General features: G+C 40.6%; 1 protein-coding gene across 7 annotated transcripts in view; it reads right to left on the bottom strand.

Moving 5' to 3' along the window:
- MTSS1 (MTSS I-BAR domain containing 1) overlaps positions 1–24,317 on the bottom strand; it is a 148,300-nt gene that overhangs the window by 26,843 nt on the left and 97,140 nt on the right. For all 7 annotated transcript variants that reach the window (XM_075825747.1, XM_075825749.1, XM_075825752.1 and 4 more), the window contains one exon: positions 5,043–5,127. In XM_075825747.1, coding sequence (XP_075681862.1) covers positions 5,043–5,127 — 85 coding nt within the window. The remainder of the gene's footprint in view (positions 1–5,042; positions 5,128–24,317) is intronic.

Below are 24,317 nucleotides of genomic sequence, written 5' to 3'. Positions count from 1 at the left end.
CTTCTATGGGCCGCACGGTCATGGAGTCACAGACCAAAGTAGGACATGCTCCACTTTTGACCGAACGGAACAATGGATCCATAAAAATAACGTAAGTGTGCATGGGCCCATTGAAATGAATAGGTTCAGGGTGCTATCAGTGACAAAAACGGATAGCACCCTAAAGGAAAAAACTGAAGTGGGCATGAGGCCTAAAGCAAAACGAAAAACTGCTATAAAGTTAGCCAAACCTGGTGCTATCATTAAGCATTTTCTTTTGGTTTACTAGAATTCAACCATCCTGCAGTTGGAAAACAATTCCTGAAAATGATAATTAACCGACGATTGCCTAATACTAGGCTTTTATAGAGAGGTCTAGGGCTTTGGTTTTCAACCTGTGATATGCGTCGAGGTGGGTACTTGCTTTATCCTCATGCTGGGCTTTTAATGTGGATGATCAAACCCTTGTGGGTACTTTGATGAAGAAATAGTGGAAAACACTGGTCTATGCTACGGAGGGTGAGAAAATTAGAACGAATGGTGAATGGAGAGTATATTGAATGATGAGAAGAAGCGGAGAATAGACCAACGGGTGATGAGAAGAAGCGGAGAATAGAACAACAGGTGACGAGAAGAAGCGGAGAATAGAACAACGGGTGACGAGAAGAAGCGGAGAATAGAACAACGGGTGACGAGAAGAAGCGGAGAATAGAACAACGGGTGACGAGAAGAAGCGGAGAGAATAACGGGTGACGCGAGGAAGCGGAGAGTACAACGGGTGACGCGAGGAAGCGGAGAGTACAACGGGTGACGAGAAGAAGCGGAGAGTACAACGGGTGACGAGAAGAAGCGGAGAGTACAACGGGTGACGAGAAGAAGCGGAGAGTACAACGGGTGACGAGAAGAAGCGGAGAGTACAACGGGTGACGAGAAGAAGCGGAGAGTACAACGGGTGACGAGAAGAAGCGGAGAGTACAACGGGTGACGAGAAGAAGCGGAGAGTACAACGGGTGACGAGAAGAAGCGGAGAGTACAACGGGTGACGAGAAGAAGCGGAGAGTACAACGGGTGACGAGAAGAAGCGGAGAGTACAACGGGTGACGAGAAGAAGCGGAGAGTACAACGGGTGACGAGAAGAAGCGGAGAGTAGAACAGATAAGAAGTGGAGACCAGAATGAATGATAATTAAAAAGGTAGACAATGAGTACAGTGAACGATGAGTAAATTGCAAGAGTTGGAGAGTAGAATGTAACAGGTGGACTGTTGAATTGACAAAGAAAGCGGTGGAAGTGGAAGAGGCAAGAATAGGCGGCAAGTAAAAAAAATACCCTTATAGCGGGGCTTAGTTGGCACATCTGAACCTACTAACCCCTCCCCCATTGTACTGAAAGGACTTATGTGATTCCCATTTGACTCTTTTTAAGCATTTTCTTCTTTTAAAGAGTGTGGGTAAAAACAGTGACATGTGAGCACTCTCTGTGCTTCTGATTGGCCAAGGGGGACAAATAAGCTGCAAGTGGTCAGGACATGCTAAGATTTGTAGCTTTGCAGAACTACAGGTAGTAATCCACTGTTATATAGCATGCTCTACCTATTCCACCTCTATCAGATTTCTGGTGGGTTCAGACTACAGTTACTGGAAGGTAAATAAGGTCTCTTTTGGTCAATCCTTTTGTTAGAAGGGTTTCCTGATAAGCAGATCACAGAGTGTTCTTCTATAGTGAACACCAGCAATCAGCTATAGTCTGTGGAAGAATAGAAAGTGTTACATTTCCCTGCAGCGCCACCACAGGTGAAATAAAGAATTACACGTTGCTTATTGAAATCAATGGGCTGTCATTGTAATGCTAGGACATGCTGGGTCATCCAAAGCGAGAAAAGTTCTTTGTTGCAGTTCTCCGCTCTGGCTAAGGTCCCATACACACGACCGTACTTTTCATTCATCCATAAATACGGATCCGTAGTCATTTATAGTCATCCGTAAATAATCCGTATATACAGAAGGTTGTCCGTAAATACGGTCCGGATTTCATCCGTACTTACGGATCCCCTAAAAAACAGGGAGGAATCTAGGGTAATCCCGTGGTGTTGCATAGCAACGCTTCCGTAATTACGGACGGCTACATATCCGAAGCCGTCCGTAATTCCGAAAGAGCCCATACACTTCTATGGAGAGTCTGTGCCGTATTTAGTGACAAAAAAAAAAAAAAAGGACCTGATCTATTATTTCTACGGCACGGACACCCATCCGTAAAAATACAGAAAGGTGTCCGTTGCCCATAGAAATTAATGGGTCCGTAATTACGTATGAAGAATAGTAGTGTGCATGGTGCCTAAGAGAGGACGGTTCTGAATGGGGAATACCCCTCTATTAAACCAGAATTCCCTAAAAGGGTATTGAAAAATGGGTTTTCTAAAACAGACTACCACTTGAAAAAGGTTAAACTATGGTGAGGAAGAGAAGCGGCTAAACATTGGGAAACCCCATCATCGACAGGGGTACCCTAAGGAAATCGCATGAAGATATTGGACTGCACATGAACACGTCTCAGCTTGTAGCCACGTGATCTCTACTTCCTACAACGGAGTTATTGTACTAGCGTTATTTTCGGATGACATACACTCCTAGTGCTGTTTATCCACCTAAACACAATCATACGGAGACCATTATACATGCACAGCTGATGTGTAGGTGTTTGTTTGAAAAATACGAAGTCATTTCCATAATTTATGTTTAGACACGGAGGGTGGAAAATATAATTAATCCAAAGATCTGTAAGCACAGGAGATCGAGCCAAAGAGGCGCTGCATGTTCCAGCATCGAGAATGTGAGGCCTGGCACACGTCACTAGACCAACATTAACCGAGACCAAATAAGGAGAATATTTTTGTTTCTTTTCCCTACTTTGGGTTTGCGGAGTCCATTTATGTTTGTCTGGTGACTACTCTGGACTTATGCGACTGGGGATCAGTGTAGTCACACACCAGAACTTAAAGAGGCTCTGTCACCAGATTTTGCAACCCCTATCTGCTATTGCAGCAGATCGGCGCTGCAATGTAGATTACAGTAACGTTTTTATTTTTAAAAAACGAGCATTTTTGGCCAAGTTATGACCATTTTTGTAGTTATGCAAATGAGGCTTGCAAAAGTCCAAGTGGGTGTGTTTAAAGTAAAAGTCCAACTGGGCGTGTATTATGTGCGTACATCGGGGCGTGTTTACTACTTTTACTAGCTGGGCGTTCTGATGAGAAGTATCATCCACTTCTCTTCAGAACGCCCAGCTTCTGGCAGTGCAGACACAGCCGTGTTCTCGAGAGATCACGCTGTGACGTCACTCACAGGTCCTGCATCGTGTCAGACGAGCGAGGACACATCGGCACCAGAGGCTACAGATGATTCTGCAGCAGCATCGGCGTTTGCAGGTAAGTCGATGTAGCTACTTACCTGCAAACGCTGATGCTGCTGCAGAATCAACTGTAGCCTCTGGTGCCGATGTGTCCTCGCTCGTCTGACACGATGCAGGACCTGTGAGTGACGCCACAGCGTGATCTGGCAGAAGCTGGGCGTTCTGAAGAGAAGTGGATGATACTTCTCGTCAGAACGCCCAGCTAGTAAAAGTAGTAAACACGCCCCGATGTACGCACATAATACACGCCCACTTGGACTTTTACTTTTAAACACACCCACTTGGACTTTTGCAAGCCTCATTTGCATAACTACAAAAATGGTCATAACTTGGCCAAAAATGCTCGTTTTTTTTAAAATAAAAACGTTACTGTAATCTACATTGCAGCGCCGATCTGCTGCAATAGCAGATAGGGGTTGCAAAATCTGGTGACAGAGCCTCTTTAAGCCTGGATTTGGCCACCAATCTACTGCACTGGAAATCAGTCTCCGAGCCGGCGTGCCTCCGAGCCGTCGAGTCTCCGAGCCATCAATCTATCGAATATCTATCGAATACCTATCTATATCAGCTCTTTCCATACGTAGTTTTTTTTATTTCATTCCATGGCTTACGGTTGTAGTGTGCAGCGGGGCCAAAAGCCGCATGGTTTTTACAGGTGAAACATGTTAAAACGCTGTGCTTCACCTGTAATCAACAAAACGCAGCAATTTTCAGTAAAACAAGCCTGTATAAATACACCATGAGGCCTTATGCACACAACCATAGTTTTCATCTGAAATTGCGAACCCATTAATTTCTATTGGCCAGGGACACCTTTGCATATATTTACGGATGTGTGTCCGTGCCGGAGAAATGATCTGCAAAATATAGAACATGTCCTATTTTCGTCCGCAATTGCAGCATGGACTCACCCACAGAAGTCTATGGGCGCTTCCGTAATTGCAGACGGCTACGGATGTGTACCAGCAGCAGTCGGATCCGTATTTGCGGACAGTAAAAACCTGTACGATCGTGTGCATGAGGCCGAACCGTTTTATTTATGGAAAAAATAAATTTTAGAAGTCATTAAGTAGCCTGATTATTTTGCGAGATATACATATTTGTATTTCTTATTGAAGCCTGCCGCAGAGATGTTCTGTCCATGCTGAAGTCATGTCAAGAGGCAGTGCTGGGCGCTGATGATTAGGAGATGATATAAACAAGAGCCTGTGGAGATTTCCCTTTATTATCATGTCGTTTTAAGGTCCAAAACTACATGCCGATTAATTTCTTAAAATGTATTTTTAGTGTTCGGATCTTCATTTTTCTGATACAGAGTTCCAAATATGCTGCATAGACAGATTTAAGAGAGAACATACGGTGTGCCTGCAGTCACCACTAGGGGGAGCTTACTGCATACAGTGTATAACAGCATGCAGTAAGCTCCCTCTAGTGGTGGCTGCAGGTAGTCAGAATATTCGATTTTAAATTTATCTCTATGCAGGAGATTTGGAGCGCTGTATCGGAAAAAATGGCTCTATGACCGATATTAGGATATATTAAGAAATTAAGCAGCACAGAATTTTGAACCGATTTAGATAAAAAACAAAAATGGTGTTCAAGGGTGGAATTCACTTTAAGCTAAAATGCCCACTACTAATTTATGTAACCACTGACCTGGAAAACTGTCTGAGTTTGGATTCAATGCTGCGATGTCTCATGCACATTCTGGTCAAAGCCGAACCAACTTCTCTAGTTGCCCCTGAGAAAAAAAAAATAGAGTCATTAGTTCTAGCAAATAAATAATAAAGAAATGACACATTACAGAAATCTGACGTGACACATTCATAAAAAAATAATTACATGTACATCTTTTCATGTTTATTCATAGATTTGAGAAAAATCAAAAGCAGCTCACAAAGCTCCTTAAAAAAAAAAAAAAAAAAAAAAAAAATCGAATAAAAATAAAAACCCAATTAATCAGTGGTTAGATCCAAGATTGATGTTGCGAATACCATACCTCCAACGAAGAACGGTCTCTTAAAGCAGAACACCTTATTAGGGACCAATTCTAAACCTCGGAGGTAATTTTACAATCCTGGAATTTCTACTGAAGAAAAAAAATAATATTTGGAAATGAGGCTTTGAGGTGCAATACTACAATCCACCACATAGAGGCGCTGTTGTACTTTCACAGCATTGCCAGTATTAAGCCTTCTTTTTTTGTCTCAGTCCTTAGGATCGCTTTGAAGGAGTTATTTCAAGTCATAACACATCCATTGTGTAAAATCCATCATGAAATCCATTGTGACGAGGCTGAGGCTTCATGTTTGCACGTAGCTCAATCATACGGTTGTATGGAGTGTATCTGCTAGTAGACACGGATGCTTGGAAGCGATTTGTGGTAGATCAGTCCGGTTATGGAAGCACCGGATGTGCATGATGCTTTGATCAATGAGAACTGCCAATTTTAGGGCAATCCGCAGGATGGCGATCGTAGTGATTTGACGAATATCTATTGTATAACATCCTTAAAGGGGTATTACATTTATAAGAAATTATCACCTATACACTGGATAGATGATTGGTGGTGACCCAACTGCTAGGACCTCCACCAATCACCAGAATGGCGTCCCGTGTTGGGTTCCCTCCAGCCGCAAGACCGCTACTAGGAGGAGTTGAATGGAGCGGCGGTCGAGCATTTGCCCTGCCGCTACATTTAAAGTCTATGGCACTGACAGAAACTGACGAGTGCTGTGCTGGTCTTCTTTAATACCGGTTTGTGACTATCCCAAGTGGGGATCCCCACCCCAAGAGCCCCACTGATATGATCTCCTATAAGGTCTCATTCACATGTTCATAGATCCTCTCGGAATACCCCTTTAAGTCTATTATCTTGTTATTTGTTCCTGCTTCACTTTATGCAGAACGCATCACTGAAATAATGATTTGATGCGAAACTCAACTTATTTCCGTTTACTTATTTTGTACGAATCTGTAATTCATCTTTTTATACTCAAGTCACATCCAAATCTGCATTCAAATTTCGGATGTATTGCTTTAACTTTGAAACAGCAATGAGATGGTAGATTCTGCAGTTTAAGAGTCTATACAGAATATCCCCTGCTATAGCGCAGTGTGGGAGATAATTCTCTAGTCACATCCAAAGCTTAAGAATTCTTCTTTGTTCAAGTCATCTCCAGGCTGAAGAACCTTACAACTTTGGCGTTTCAGAGCCTGCACAGAGCATTCCCCACTGTGATGCGGTATGGGAGATAATACTCCAATCACATCCAAAGCTGCATTCAAAACTCTGTTGGTTTCCAATTAGATCCAGGCTACAGAACCTCTTTTTTCCCCTAAGCCCCTAGAAAGGCACACAATCAGTTAAGGGTGTGAGGAGGGAATTTTGTCTTGCCTCCATATGTTGACAATTACAGGGTCCGCAGTAAAACGAAAAACACGCCACAAGAGAGCGAATCCTGTGGAATCCTTGGGTTTTGCTTAATGACAGGTGGACAGAACGAGTCTATAAATGTTCAGGAAATGGAAGGCATATTACAATTACGGAGCCTGTGGCAGCAACGTACTCATTTAGTGGAGAAGTCTGTGCACCCTCTGCCAAGAAGGCCCGGGTCAATCTAGGGCTGGCGTGACAGAAGAATGTACAAAGATTATAAAAATGAAACTAACGAGAACGAAATGTTTTATAAACTCCAGGCTGGAGCTCGGCAGTGAACAGATATTATGACAGGATCCGCTACTAGACGAGATATTATTAATGTGTTACCTTGTAATAAACCCACAAGGCCTACTGAATATCAACACTGGCACAAAGACGGGCACTGTAGGTGGTCTGATTACCAAATACTGTACACTTGATATATTAGGAAGGATTACAGAGGAAAAGCAAACGTTACCCTAAATATAAAATTGGTTTAAATATATTTTGACATCTCAATTTCAAGAGCATTTCCCTAAAATTCTGCCCCCTCCCATCTTATTTCTCGGTTATGTGGGTTTGTGGGAAAACGGAGTAAGATACAATATGGCTATTATTACCATTAACAGTTGTACATAAATAAAAAAAAGGGCCCCCCCACTTGCCATTTTCAGAACCTTTTTCTGGTAATTTCAGCCTTCATAGTACCACCATATAGTGCCAAGATAATACTGCCATATACAGCCCATACAACAATATGCAGTATTTAAATAATACTAGTTTGAAAGAGCTCAAATAATTTTGCCATATAGTTCTCACATAATCCTGCCATATAGTTATCACATAATACTGCCATATAGTTCCCACATAATACTGCCATATAGTTCTCACATAATACTGCCATATAGTTCTCACATAATACTGCTATATAGTTCCCACATAATTCTGCCATATAGTTCTCACATAATACTGCCATATAATTCCCACATAATACTGCTATATAGTTCTCACATAATACTGCTATATAGTTCTCACATAATACTGCCATATAGTTCTCACATAATTCTGCCATATAGTTCTCACATAATACTGCTATATAGTTCACATAATACTGCTATACAGTTCCCACATAATACTGCCATATAGTTCACATAATACTGCCATATAGTTCTTACATAATACTGCCATATAGTTCTCACATAATACTGCCATATAGTTCTCACATAATCCTGCCATATAGTTCTCACATAATCCTGCCATATAGTTCTCACATAATCCTGCCATATAGTTCTCACATAATGCTGCCATAGGGTATGTTCACACGGCCTATTTACGGACGTAATTCGGGCGTTTTGGCCCCGAATTACGTCTGAAAATAGCGCCTCAATAGCGCTGACAAACATCTGCCCATTGAAAGCAATGGGCAGACGTTTGTCTGTTCACACGAGGCGTATATTTACGCGCCGCTGTCAAATGACGGCGCGTAACTAGACGCCCGCGTCAAAGAAGTGACCTGTCACTTCTTTGGCCGTAATTGGAGCCGCTATTCATTGACTCCAATGAATAGCAGCGCTAATTACGGCCGTAATTGACGCGGCGTTCAAGCGCCTGCACATGCCGGTACGGCTGAAATTACGGGGATGTTTTCAGGCTGAAACATCCCCGTAATTTCAGCCGTTACGGACCCCCGCCGTGTGAACATACCCATATAGTTCTCACATAATACTGCCATATAGTTCTTACATAATACTGCCATATAGTTCTCACATAATACTGCCATATAGTTCTCACATAATGCTGCCTTATAGTTCTCACATAATACTGCCTTATAGTTCTCACATAATCCTGCCATATAGTTCTCACATAATACTGCCTTATAGTTCTCACATAATACTGCCATATAGTTCCCACATAATACTGCCATATAGTTCTCACATAATACTGCCATATAGTTCTCACATAATGCTGCCTTATAGCGCCCACATTATACTACAATTCAATTCCCAAATAATACCAATGTACACCAGGTAATAATACCGTGTGGTCGCTCCTGATGTTTCGGTCCTTGTAAATGGGGGTCCTTGGCAATTGCACAGTTTGCCAACCCCCTAAAACCAGCCCTGGCAATGATAGCATAACCATATAGGTTGTCACCCAGCTTTCCCAGGAGAAGATATCACCAACCTAGAGACAGCTCAATAGAATGTTATCTTGCACGTAAACTCAGCCCTTGCATTGAACCACAGCTTTGCAATGACAACAGGTAAAATCGATGGCCGACAAGGCCATTCCAGCTGTGATCTTAAATATTCTATAGAAAAAGACAATGCCTCAGCTGCTTTATAGCTCTACTGCACCACTAAAGCTATGATCAGCAACTCCAGCTTGGTTACATTGTCTGCTGGAGTCAGTGGAGTCTGCTGGAAATCTAGATTCATGCTTTACACTGCAGCTCTTCTTGTTCAATTCATCGGATGTGTATAGGCAATTATAATTCTATAGTATCAGCACTACAATGGGTGAGGGTATGTTAGCTTGATCTCAAAATGACTCAAATTGGAGTCCCTGAAACCCCTTCAAAACCTACAAGAGCCCATTACCCAAACATTGTCCTTCTGCAGTAATCAACGGTGGCATAATAGCTAGCACTATTGCCTTGCCGCGCTGGGGTCCTGGGTTCAAATCCAACCAAAGACAACATCTGCATGGAATTTGAATGTTCTCCCCGTGTTTAGTTTACCTGGGTTTCCTCCAGGTGTTTGGATTTCCTCCCACACCCCAAAAAACATACCGCTAGGGAATTTAGATTGTGAGCCCCCGAGGGAGGACCTCTCTACATTACAGCGGTTGGTGCTTTATAAGTAACAGAAAATAATAAATTCCACTGCCAGACCCCACAGATGTCATTTTGCGACAGGTCTCTGTGTTATATCAGAAGTTGATTTAAAGGTGGATTTACCCTTTAAATTACAGCATTGTGCTCCTGCACTGTACACAGCACTGCCGAGTCAGGCCGAGCGGCCTGTGTTGTAGTGACAAGTAATTATCCTTTTGATTTCATCCACTCAAGTGCCGCAAAGTATTATCCACAAGTGTCATCCTTGGCAAGCGCGGCAGAAAAATATCAGTCTACCGAAGCAGATGGCCAAAACTGGAGAGCGCTGACTAAGCTGATCACCTAATGCTCCGTCACGGAGGATACCCGATAATTATCATTTAATCCTGAGTTACTACCTGTATTATACTTCAGAGCTGCATTCACAAATCTGCTGGTCAGCATTAGAAACCGTCAAGAAGCCCGTTGACAGACAGTCCATACAATTTAGCCGAGCTTCTATAATGTAGTGAGAAAGATTTTTTTTCCTTATTACGGTTTCAATGTCTGATGCAAAGACTACACTACCCAGAATGCAGAAGATTGAGCCAGCAAGAAATGCTGGAAGATCTCAGCTCTGAAACCAGCAGAATAGTGAGTGCAGCTCTGGAGTATAATACAGGATATAACTCAGGATCAGTACAGGATAAAGTAATGTATGTACACAGTGACTCCACCAGTGGAATAGTGAGTGCAGCTCTGGTGTATAATACAGGATGTAACTCAGGATAAGTAATGTCATGTATGTACACCGTGACTCCACCAGCAGAATAGTGAGTGCAGCTCTGGAGTATAATACAGGCAGTAACTCAGGATCAGTACAGGATAAGTAATGTAATGTATGTACACAGTGACTCCACCAGCAGAATAGTGAGTGCAGCTCTGGAGTATAATACAGGATGTAACTCAGGATCAGTACAGGATAAGTAATGTCATGTATGTACACAGTGACTCCACCAGCAGAATAGTGAGTGCAGCTCTGGAGTATAATACAGGATGTAACTCAGGATCAGTACAGGATAAGTAATGTCATGTATGTACACCGTGACTCCACCAGCAGAATAGTGAGTGCAGCTCCGGAGTATAATACAGGATGTAACTCAGGATCAGTACAAGATAAGTAATGTATGTATATAGTGACTCAATGTATTATAGAAAATAATTATATTACATTATATTAAAGGCCTGATGTCTCTATGACCATTGGTGTTCGTGTGTCTGGCCACCCTCGTGAGTACGTGTGACACGGTTTTGGATCGTTCAGCTGCTCTGGACGCAGTGTTTACCAGTGGGCATATAGCAGTTTGCTGCAGGGTTTGGTCATTGTTTTAGCACAGGTAACAGTAAATCTAGGTTACGTGTAGTGTGTGACCCCGGCTGTCTGCGTTCATCAGCTCCTGTGTACACAGCTGGGGCGAAGACTGCGAGGAAACCAGGAATTTATGGGATGGGGGGCAGGGGGCTGTGGATGCTCCTGCTGGTATTAGGACATTAGGTCTGGTAATTTTGCTGCTGCAAAAAACCATAGACTTATGCTTGGCTACTGTTTAACTTTTCAACTTTTGCACTATTTCTGATAGATTGTGCCCATATAATCATGACAAAGTGTTTCTTTAACCCCTTCCCGCCGCAGGCATTTTTCGAATATTCACTTCACATTTCTTCCTCCCCACTTTTTTTTATTTTTCCGTCGATCTAGCCGCATGAGGGCTTGTTTTTTGCGGAACGAGATGTAGATTTTCACGCCACCATTTATTGTACTGTATAATGTAGTGGAAAACTGGAAAAAAAAGTATTTGTGGGGTGGAATAGGAAAAAAACTTTAAAAAAAAAACTGTGATTCCTCAATCTTTTGGGGGCAGTTTAGATTTACGGCGTTCGCCGTACAGTACAAACGGCATGTTAGCTTTAATCTGCGTGTCAATAAGATTACGGCGATACTAAATTTATATGTTTGTTGTTTTTTTAAGGTTACTACTTGTAAAAGTAAAAAAAATATTGTTAAAAAAAAAAAAATTGGTGTTTTGGCCCCATATTCTGAGAGACATAACGTTTTATTTTTTTGAGCGGTGTGAGGGCTAATTTTTTTGCGGGGCGAGCTGTCGTTTGTTGGTACCAAAAAACAGCGATTCAGGCGATTTTATTTTATATATTTTAATAATGATATATTGTAATATTTAGTACTTTTATGGATGCAGCGATACCAGTTCTTTTAATTTTTTTACATGGTGCTTGGCGAAAAATCGGAAAAGGTGTTTTGTTTTTTTACTTTTAATATTTTTATTGTTTTATTAAAAAAACTTTAAATTTACTGTATTTAACTTTTTTACTAGTACCTCTAGGGGACTTGGACCAGTATTGCAGCGTGATATACTGCAATACTAATAGAAGCAGGGCTTCATAGGAGTACAAAGATGTCAGACCTGGGGGCCTTCTTTAGGCCCCCAGGCTGCTAGCCAACCACCGGCATTCCGCAAACGGGTCACGGGGGTGCGGGCCTTGCAACGTTACAGATGGTCGCCCGCTGTTTCTAACCAATTACATGCCGCGGTCGCTATTGACCGCAGCATCTAAGGGGATAAACTAGCGGGACCCCGCTCCTTACACTAAAGTGTTGGCGGTAAGATACAGCCAACACGATCATTCTATGGAGCGGGCTCAGCCCGTGAGCCCGCTCCATACTCCCCCTACCCGACCAGTGCCCTATATATGTGGCAAATGTCGGGAAGGGGTTAAAGTGTATGTTCCTCTTTAAAAACTTTTTACAGTTTACATATATTCTAGATAAAAAGTTGAGTCACATTGTAAATACATTACTTATCTTGTACTGATCCTCCGGTTACAGCCTGTATTATACTTCAGAGCTGTATTCACCATTCTACTGGTTGCAAATTGAAACATGTTGGTTGCCAGACAGGCTACTAACAGGTTATCTGAGCTCCTATAATGCAGGAGGCCAGTAAATCTTTCCTACATCAGACTACTGTTGACTGCCTAGTGCAAAGATAACACTTCCCAGAATGCAAAGGACCAGCTAAAGCTCTGTTTAGAGTCAGCAAGGAATTGTAGGAGATTTACTGAAGCCTGCAGAATTGCAAATGCAGCTCTGGAGTATAATAAGGGCTGTAACTCCGGGTCAGTCCATCGGTTGGAATCAGAACCATTGACAGACGGTTATTGCTAATGATCATTGTTGACAGTAAGATGGCAAATTTAGGTTAACAACCCTATTTAAAAAGGTATCGTCTGGTTTATGAAACCCTTTTTCGAATAGCCTATTAGGGTACCCCAATAGATGTAGGTTTTGAAAAGGGGCGCTCTCTTCTATTAGCCAAAGCAGCTACAAAAAGCACCTCTTGCTCTGGAGGACTCGGCACGTTCATGCATTACATGGACAGCCTAATGATTTGAGAAATTTGTAATACTTAATTTTCCCCTGTGGTGGTGCTGTAGGGAAATTGAACACTTGCTTCTGGGTTCCACCACAAATTACAACAGATTTCATGGGGTTCTAGCAGTGGAATATCTAGATTTTCCTCTGGGTAGTCCAACAAAAGATTGCCCAAAACAGAGAATCCACTTAACAAAATGACATAAAAAGTAGAGTAACTTTACAAATACTTTGGTTTTTAGCTACTTTTAGTTTCCTCTTCAATTCACACCCATAACTGCATTCAAAATTCTGCTGGTTGCCCTTGGAAACAGACATCTGTTAAACTCTAACCTGCTGTCAGACATGTGACCCAACAGATGAGCTCTAACTATGTAACCTCTGAGCTCCCACAATGCACTGCTCTCTGGTAAGAGGAATCCAGCAAAATTCTGTAAGTCAAAAAGTATTTACAAAGTTGGTCAATATTTTATGTATTTTAATAGCAGAATATTATAACTTGTAGTATATCAAAAGTAACTTAAATAATGTAATTCCAGTGTTTGACCAATATCAGCCGCGTACCTCCATGTAATCCATCCATGGCTGACAGATTTCTCCGAACTTCCAGCTGTTTGGACTGTAAATTTAAATAAACATTTCAAAGAAATTCCACACTATGCCCAATAACTCAGGATAATCTCCATATAAACACTTACTGGATCAGCCGTCAGCTTTAAATGTTTTTTTTTTATTTTTTTTTATAGGGGTCAAAAGAAGGAGCGCTGGAAGACTCGTATCACCTGTTATAGCATTCTACATCCCTGCTGTCATCCTGGAAACTACAAGGGTAACTGCACAACAAGTACTGTAAAGAACATTCACTGTGTCTTGTCCATTGGGGGCAGTATTATAGTAGCTATATTCTTGTATATAGGGGCAGTATTATAGTAGTTATATTCTTGTATATAGGAGGCAGTATTATAGTAGTTATATTCTTGTATATAGGGGCAGTATTATAGTAGCTATATTCTTGTATATAGGGGCAGTATTATAGTAGTTATATTCTTGTATATAGGGGCAGTATTATAGTAGTTATATTCTTGTATATAGGAGGCAGTATTATAGTAGTTATATTCTTGTACATAGGTGCAGTATTATAGTAGTTATATTCTTGTATATAGGGGCAGTATTATAGTAGTTATATTCCTGTACATAGGGGCAGTATTATAGTAGTTATATTCTTGTATATAGGAGCAGTATTATAGTAGTTATATTCTTGTATATAGGGGCAGTATTATAGTAGTTATATTCTTGTATATAGGGACAGTATTATAGTAGTTATATTCTTGTATATAGGGGGCAGTATTATAGTATTTATATTCTTGTATATAGGGGCAGTATTATAGTGGGTATATTCTTGTATATAGGGGCAGTATTATAGTAGTTATATTCTTGTATATAGGGTGCAGTATTATAGTAGTTATATTCCTGTACATAGGGGCAGTATTATAGTAGTTATATTCTTGTATATAGGAGCAGTATTATAGTAGTTATATTCTTGTATATAGGGGCAGTATTATAGTAGTTATATTCTTGTATATAGGGGGCAGTATTATAGTATTTATATTCTTGTGTATAGGGGCAGTATTATAGTGGGTATATTCTTGTATATAGGGGCAGTATTATAGTAGTTATATTCTTGTATATAGGGTGCAGTATTATAGTAGTTATATTCTTGTATATAGGGGCAGTATTATAGTATTTATATTCTTGTATATAGGGGCAGTATTATAGTGGGTATATTCTTGTATATAGGGGCAGTATTAGAGTAGTTATATTCTTGTATATAGGGTGCAGTATTATAGTAGTTATATTCCTGTACATAGGGGCAGTATTATAGTAGCTATATTCTTGTATATAGGAGGCAGTATTATAGTAGTTATATTCTTGTATATAGGGGCAGTATTATAGTAGTTATATTCTTGTATATAGGGACAGTATTATAGTAGTTATATTCTTGTATATAGGGGGCAGTATTATAGTAGTTATATTCCTGTACATAGGGGCAGTATTATAGTAGTTATATTCTTGTATATAGGAGCAGTATTATAGTAGTTATATTCTTGTATATAGGGGCAGTATTATAGTAGTTATATTCTTGTATATAGGGGGCTGTATTATAGTAGTTATATTCTTGTACATAGGAGGCAGTATTATAGTAGTTATATTCTTGTACATATGGGGTAGTATTATAGTAGTTATATTCTTGCACATAGGGGTCAGTATTATAGTATTTATATTCTTGTATATAGGGGCAGTATTATAGTGGTTATATTCTTGTATATAGGGGCAGTATTATAGTGGTTATATTCTTGTATATAGGGTGCAGTATTATAGTAGTTATATTCTTGTACATATGGGGTAGTATTATAGTAGTTATATTCTTGCACATAGGGGTCAGTATTATAGTAGTTATATTCTTGTATATAGGAGCAGTATTATAGTAGTTATATTCTTGTATATAGGAGCAGTATTATAGTAGTTATATTCTTGTATATAGGGGGCAGTATTATAGTAGTTATATTCTTGTACATGCGGGCAGTATTGTAGTAATTACAGTCTTGTACATAGGGGGGCAGTATTATAGTAGTTATATTCTTGTACATAGGGCAGTATTATAGTAGTTATATTCTTGTATATAGGGGACAGTATTATAGTAGTTATATTCTTGTATATAGTGGGCAGTATTATAGTAGTTATATTCTTGTATATAGGAGGCAGTATTATAGTAGTTATATTCTTGTACATAGGGGCAGTATTATAGTAGTAATATTCTTGTACATAGGGGGCAGTATTATAGTAGTAATATTCTTGTATATAGGAGCAGTATTATAGCAGTTATATTCTTGTATATAGGGGGCAGTATTATAGTAGTTATATTCTTGTATATAGGAGCAGTATTATAGTAGTTATATTCTTGTATATAGGAGGCAGTATTATAGTAGTTATATTCTTGTACATAGTGGCAGTATTATAGTAGTTATATTCTTGTACATAGGAGCAGTAGTATAGTAGTTATATTCTTGTATATAGGGGGCAGTATTATAGTAGTTATATTCTTGTATATAGGGGGCAGTATTATAGTAGTTATATTCTTGTATATAGAGGGCAGTATTATAGTAGTTGTATTCTTGTATATAGGGGCAGTATTATAGTAGTTATATTCTTGTATATAGGGGGCAGTATTATAGTAGTTATATTCTTGTATATAGGGGGCAGTATTATAGTAGTTATATTCTTGTATATAGGAGCAGTATTATAGTAGTTATATTCTTGTATATAGGGGGCAGTATTATAGTAGTTATATTCTTGTATATAGGGGCAGTATTATAGTAGTTATATTCTTGTATATAGGGGGCTGTATTATAGTAGTTATATTCTTGTACATAGGAGGCAGTATTATAGTAGTTATATTCTTGTACATATGGGGTAGTATTATAGTAGTTATATTCTTGCACATAGGGGTCAGTATTATAGTATTTATATTCTTGTATATAGGGGCAGTATTATAGTGGTTATATTCTTGTATATAGGGGCAGTATTATAGTGGTTATATTCTTGTATATAGGGTGCAGTATTATAGTAGTTATATTCTTGTACATATGGGGTAGTATTATAGTAGTTATATTCTTGCACATAGGGGTCAGTATTATAGTAGTTATATTCTTGTATATAGGAGCAGTATTATAGTAGTTATATTCTTGTATATAGGAGCAGTATTATAGTAGTTATATTCTTGTATATAGGGGGCAGTATTATAGTAGTTATATTCTTGTACATGCGGGCAGTATTGTAGTAATTACAGTCTTGTACATAGGGGGGCAGTATTATAGTAGTTATATTCTTGTATATAGGGCAGTATTATAGTAGTTATATTCTTGTATATAGGGGACAGTATTATAGTAGTTATATTCTTGTATATAGTGGGCAGTATTATAGTAGTTATATTCTTGTATATAGGAGGCAGTATTATAGTAGTTATATTCTTGTACATAGGGGCAGTATTATAGTAGTAATATTCTTGTACATAGGGGGCAGTATTATAGTAGTAATATTCTTGTATATAGGAGCAGTATTATAGCAGTTATATTCTTGTATATAGGGGGCAGTATTATAGTAGTTATATTCTTGTATATAGGAGCAGTATTATAGTAGTTATATTCTTGTATATAGGAGGCAGTATTATAGTAGTTATATTCTTGTACATAGTGGCAGTATTATAGTAGTTATATTCTTGTACATAGGAGCAGTAGTATAGTAGTTGTATTCTTGTATATAGGGGCAGTATTATAGTAGTTATATTCTTGTATATAGGGGGCAGTATTATAGTAGTTATATTCTTGTATATAGGGGGCAGTATTATAGTAGTTATATTCTTGTATATAGGGAGATTATAGTAGTTATATTCTTGTACATAGGGGGCAGTATTATAGTAGTTATATTATTGTACATGCGGGCAGTATTCTAGTAATTACAGTCTTGTACATAGGGGGAGCAGTATTTCCCTTGGAGGAGTATTAGAAGTAGATCAACACCCGCTAGAATTATTTGTGCTATCAGTCCAAAAAACATTATGGCAAAGCTGATCTGGGCATTGCCGCTGCCTCTAAACTTATAAAATGTATAAACCCCTTCTGTTTCCTAGGTTGCAGGAGATTTACATTTGCACCGTACACCCCAGGACCACACGCCATACATTTACGGTGCCTGGTCCTTAACATGTTAAAGCCAAAACAGTCATTTAGTAGGAACAAATACTGGGAACTAACACTTGATGCCACAATCAGGACATTATCTCCTGAGCCAAAAAACAAGACTAGACAAGGTCTCAGCTTTGAGGTAAACGGCAAGGTTATTAAAGATCAAATTGTCAATGCAACAGCATCACATGACTAAGATTGTAAAGGACATAGAAAATATGTTAGCAAATGTCAAATCCACTCATCACAAATTCCAAGGCAAGAAATTAATGTAAGCAAATAATGTTCCGTATAATGCAAATAATGTCTCGGTAATTTGCTGGATCTTTTCAAGGAGAGAACCTTGGCGGTAGTTTAAGCAAAACAACAGAATCACGCAGTCCAGAAATAGGACGTAGAACGGCTCACGATAGCACAAGGAGGAACGACCTACACAAGATTGTAGGTTGTGGTAAGTTCTCCGACCCTTTACAGGTGCGGAAGTTGTACAATAAAGACCTGGGACAAGACAAGTATTGACATCTCTGAACTTTGGAGTTGGTGAAGACCACGGACAACAAGGAAAACCAAGAATGACAAGGAAAACAAAATAGATCCTTGACCAAAGGAAGCCAAGACAACCACTCGAAGCATAGAAGAAGCTTCACATTTTTGGACATATTATGGGAAGACTCGGTCCAATGGAAAAGGTGTTGAGTCTTGGAAGGATTGAAGATAAATGTCAGAAGACGACATTAACAAGATGGATGAAGTCACATAATTCATTGACATTCCACTGAGAAGGCTGAAGACACAGAGGCGAGACCATACCGGAAAAACCTTCTTCATATAGTCCAAAGCAACATGTCTACGGTTACCTTAGAAGAGCTAGTGCAAGGTCGGACACTTACCTTCTACTACTTGAGTTACATAATTTCTTATACTACATTCAGTTACAATTCCACTCTGAGCTCACATGTCACTGCCCCCCCCCCCTTGCTGGTTTACGGTCATTATATTCATCCAGTGATCTGGGGAAAAAAGGTATCTCCCATGATGCAATGCATTATAGAATAATCACACTTAGGGGTAGGTCTGTCAGCACAGTGCTGACAATTCCAAGCAGCAACCAGTTCAATCCTGGATGTATGCAGCTACGGATATCATGTCTGGTTTAGAAAACATATTTTCAATTACCCTTTCAGGAAATTTTGACCTTATATGAGGTGGTTCCCTATTAAGGATCCTCATTGATAAGCCGGAGCTGATCAATGAGCAGCTGCAAAAGTGTCTTACTCTGGAGGACCCAGCATTTTCATGCATTACACAGACACGGCATTGTTTTAATTTAGGACTGTGTAATGCTTTATTTCGCCTGTGGTGGTGCTGCAGTAGAATTTAACACCTCTTTCGTATTCCACCACAGTTCACAACTGATCGATGGGGTTCCCAGCAGTAAGGGTATGTGCACACACACTAATTACGTCCGTAATTGACGCACTGTGTTCGGTCCGGGACTTGCGGCCGAAATACGTCCAAGGAGCCGGGCTCCTAGCATCATACTTATGTACGATGCTAGGAGTCCCTGCCTCGCTGCAGGACAACTGTCCCGTACTGTAATCATGTTTTCAGTACGGGACAGTTGTCCTGCAGCGAGGCAGGGACTCCTAGCATCGTACATAAGTATGATGCTAGGAGCCCGGCTCCCTGCACTGTGTTCGGTCCGGTACTTGCGGCCGAAATACGTCCGTCAATTACGGACGTAATTAGTGTGTGCGCACATACCCTTACACAACCTGTCATCAGCTTATTTTCGGGGACCCCTTCTAACAAACCGGGATTGTAAAAAGTGGACAACCTTTTTAAGTGGAAGACATGATAAAGGGTATGTTCACACGCACTAATTACGGACGTAATTCGGGCGTTTTTGCCCCGAATTACGTCCGAAAATAGGGCCTCAATAGCGCTGACAAACATCTGCCCATTGAAAGCAATGGGCAGACGTTTGTTCATACGAGGCGTAATTTACGAGCCGCTGTCAAATGACGGTGCGTAAATAGACGCCCGCGTCAAAGAAGTGACCTGTCACTTCTTTGGCCGTAATTGGAGCCGTTATTCATTGACTCCAATGAATAGCAGCGCCAATTACGTCCGTAATGGACGCGGCGTTCAAGCGCCTGCACATGCCGTTACGGCTGAAATTACGGGGATGTTTTCAGGCTGAAACATCCCCGTAATTTCAGCCGTTACGGACGCCCTCGTGTGAACATACCCTAAAAGATCAGTACAAGATTATAAAGCAAAGCATTTCCAAAGTTACTCAAAATTTCATTTTGAGGTCCAATAGTCTGTGCTGATAAAGTTCTTGTTATATCTTTATGGTGGTCAGAGCTCCATTTTTTTCTTTAAAAAATTGCCTAAAATCAGAGTTAACGGGAGCCGGTCACCAGCATTTCACCTATTGAACGCTATTCACCCCTCGCTGGCCACTGCTGTCAAAAGTCCATTGCCGTTATCCCCTCTCCTAAACCCCTCCTTCAACCGTTAACAGTCTGCAAACATTTTACGCCTTTTATGGTAATAGTCCGGCAGTCTCGTTCGTCCCTATTCTTATGCCCGGCCACCGCCAAAAACTGACCCACCCTCAATGCTGAAATCTTGTCTGAGATGGCGCGAATGCACCCGTCATGTATGGTCCAACACCCTTCCCTGCTTCGTCCGGGCCTAAAAATCTATTTACTGCGCATGTACCGCTATGGTGTCCCATTGTGCGCAAACACCAGATCAACGCGCAAGCGTGGAAATTTGTGTGTGCTGGAGGAAGGCGAGATGTCAATCAAAAGTAAGGAGACTGGGTTAACTCGGAAAGGCTTGAGGAATGAAGATATGACTCTTTCCAAACGAACGTATGACTTATGCTTATTAGCATAAGGCACGGTAACACGAAAAAACAAAAACGAAATACTAAAAAAGGTACAGAGCTACGAAGACAATTAAAGGTTACATAAAAGGTTCCCTTTAAATGATTAAGAGTTTACTGCATACTATGTTATTATATAAACAGAATGAAGAGAGCGCCCCCTAGAGGAAGCCAGAATGATTTAATTTAAAGTGTATATAGGGGATCTAAAGCCCAGTATCAAAAAATTGGAGCATCAACTGTTACAATGATATCACTTTACATTTTGGTACTTTGATAGCCCAGATATGACTAAATAGTTTATATATTATATAGATATATAATTTTATTTTTCCAATGGCAGCATCTCTTAACAAAAATATTGACTGACCCTTGATCCAGTTTAATTCTAAGCTTAATTCTATCCGTGGGTTCAACAGAGTGAAACACTAGTTAATTGGTGTCTTAATCTGGAGCGCTTCTCTGTTTCGAAGAATTTAAATGACTACAGGGAAATTAATTAAATGATGTGCCAACTATAAGACCACATTCCCAAGACGTAGACTTCGTTGCGTAAATAAAATAAAAAAAAGAAGGATTTCACCATAAAAGCATCAACGTTTAATTGTAAGGAAATGAGCCGGCGCCGTTGTTTATCTTATTTTCAGAGTGTAATAATTGTATCAGTAATACACGTGACTATATGTAATTCTGTAATACATCTTATTAGGGAGAAATATCCTCTTCTTCCAGCAGCCTGTAGTTCCCCTTTCCTGATGTTCAGACCATCTGCAAATGTTGAGAAACATCTTCAGCCCCACGAAAACCTGTCTATAGTAATACAGTAAATACTGGACGGGGAGGAGGGGGATGCAGCTGCAGTATCTATCATTCAGTGTTTCAGTGAAAATGACATAAGGGGGGAGTAGCAAAAGGGAGACATCTGATTGGCTCAAAGCTCACAACACCGCTCTGACATCATGCTCTGGAATCCGTACACTATATGGAGGATTTAACCCATCCACATGAATTGTACTGTAAATTGTTGCAGATTTTCAGTGCAGAATATGCACTAAAATTACGCCAAGTGTGAATTCACCCTAACACCTCTAGATCTCCAAAGCACAATGGCGCTCCAGCAGTGTCACCCAGTGGCCACGGCGCCGCCTGTTTCAACAGAGGCCCCCTTTAAATCGGAGTTCACACGGGGCGGATACGCTACGTAAAAGCACGCAGCGCATCTGCCCTGTGCGCCGCAGGGAATTCTGGGCGAAAAACCGCACCAAACTGTGGTGCAGTTTTTCGCCCAGGATGTCCGCTGCGAAAAACGACAGCATTCAGCCGGCCAGATAGCATGTCAGCCTCCTGGGATGACATTTCATCCCAGGGGGCCAGCCCTCTGACGTCATTCAGGCCGGCTTCCTGGGATGATGCTTCATCTAATGTGACCGCCGCTACAGCCTGTGATTGGCTGCAGCGGTCGCATGGGATGAAACGTCATACCAGGATGCCGCGCTGTAGGGAGAAACGCAGACTTTCTGGGTAAGTAGGACTTTTTTTTTTTTCTAAGTTGCGTTTCTTGCGACGGAATTGCTGCAAACCAGCCGCAAAAAAATGCAATAACCGATTGGTTGCGAGATTTACCTCCCCATTAAATTCAATGGGGAAAACCTGCAACACATAAGCAGCGTTTACGCAAATACAATTGACATGCTGCGGAATAAAATTCCGCACCGCAGGTCAATTTCTGGTTTTTTTTTCCACTCAGTATTTCCGCAGTTTGTTTTATCTCATCCACTTTGCTGCTACTGTATTTGCTGCAGATTTTCCATAACTGAATCCGCAGTATTTACCAAACATGTGAACGGACCCTAAAGGGCTTGTCCACACGTTACGGAATTGCTGCAGAAAATTTCTGCCGCAATTCCGCATAAACGAGCAGGATTTCGGCTGCGGAAAAACGGCACAATTTTCAGTATTTTTTACTGCAGAAAATGGTGCGGATTTTGCTGCGTTTTTCACAATGTTGTGGGATGGCGACGTCTCCCCTGAAAAACGCAGCAATTCAGTCCACTTTCCGCAGCAGGAATAGACATGCTGCGGTCCGAAAAATACGCACCGCAGGTCAATTTCTGGTCGCAATTTTCACGCAGTGTGTGGATGAGATTTGTTAAATTCTGTTGCGTATATTTTCTGTCCGCATTTCCGCTATGTGTGGGCAAGCCCACAAAAATCGTATTCGCTTCTAATAAATATAAACTTTACTTGCGCTTACAAATCTGGCACCCCGCAGACACGTATTTTTGTAGATACAATAGTGTGAGTGCGCGGTGTTAACGAGGTTTTCAGTCTCTCTGTTTTGTATACTTTGTAGGAATGTGTAAATTCAGCAGAATGATAAGGATCAAGATAGTACTGGGCTGGAGGTTGTCACCCCCCTGCAACTTTAGCACAAATCAAGTCAAACTCCAACACAAGTCTATGTAAATGTGGTACAGCAGTCACCAGTTTGTTGAGTTTGGATGAGATGTATGATGGTACCAGGCGACTATGTGTTAATGTGCCACTGGGTCACGAGTCGTGCGACTCAAGGACCTTCCATAGCCATGACCGCCATGTATCGGATGACCATGCACCCCACCTCTTATACATAAAGCTATACATCACCTATATGACCCTATAGCAGGTTATTATAGAGTCTGTTTAGATTCCATTGAAAGCGAATGAAAAGGATTCCCTTCAAATTGAGGATATAATGAGTCAGGACGGAAGTTCCAGTTGGAATTTTATTACTGACGGCCCTATAGAGCTATCGATGTGTTCATCTTGTGAGTAAAGCCTCATGCACACCCATTGAATTTGCTTCTAGGGACGAATTCGGCGGTACACTTAACGCTAAAATGTCGGTAATGCAGACCTGTGTGCCACAGTACTGTGCATACATACCTGAAGCATACAGATTCAACACCCCCCTTCCGCTTTCTCTATTCTACTGCACCGTGTGTCAGTCTTCACTGTAGCTCTAACATTCTATTCATGTACTAGGATGATCAGGATAAAGAGCTATAGGTCCTGCTAACTCTACATAACATATGCCTTATTTTCAGATTTTTTTTTTAGGTTGGCTCTACGAAATAGTTTTTTCTATAGACTACAATTTAAACGAAAAACCGTGCAGAATATCGGCTCAGTGACTGAAGTCCAAGAGTGCGTTTTAAGACAATTCTACTACAGCAGGTAGTAACTTATATGCAGAAAGTGTAATGTACAATGTATAATACACGTACCACAGCGTACAGACTCCTCTCATGTACAATGTTATCAGGGGACCTCAGTCCGTCACGGACTCTAAGTTTTCATAATAGACACATCATCAGATTAATGTTATACTCATAATAAGCCTGTGTTCACACAGGGCGGAGACGCTACGTAAAAGGTACACAGCGTATCGTATCCACCCTGTTGCCCACAGGGAAATCCTGCAATGAAAGAAACCCGGCTATACTTACTATGGCGATGCGTCCCTCCGACGTCCTGTCATTCTGCAGCCCTGGGATGAGGTTTCATCCCATGTGACAGCTGAGGCCTGTGATTGGCCGCAGCGGTCACATAGGATGAAACTTA

The sequence above is a fragment of the Rhinoderma darwinii genome, chromosome 5 (genome assembly GCF_050947455.1).
Source record: "Rhinoderma darwinii isolate aRhiDar2 chromosome 5, aRhiDar2.hap1, whole genome shotgun sequence".
NCBI lineage: Eukaryota > Metazoa > Chordata > Amphibia > Anura > Rhinodermatidae > Rhinoderma > Rhinoderma darwinii.
Note: the sequence above shows the minus strand (reverse complement) of the source record. Positions and strands in the feature narration are given on the sequence as shown.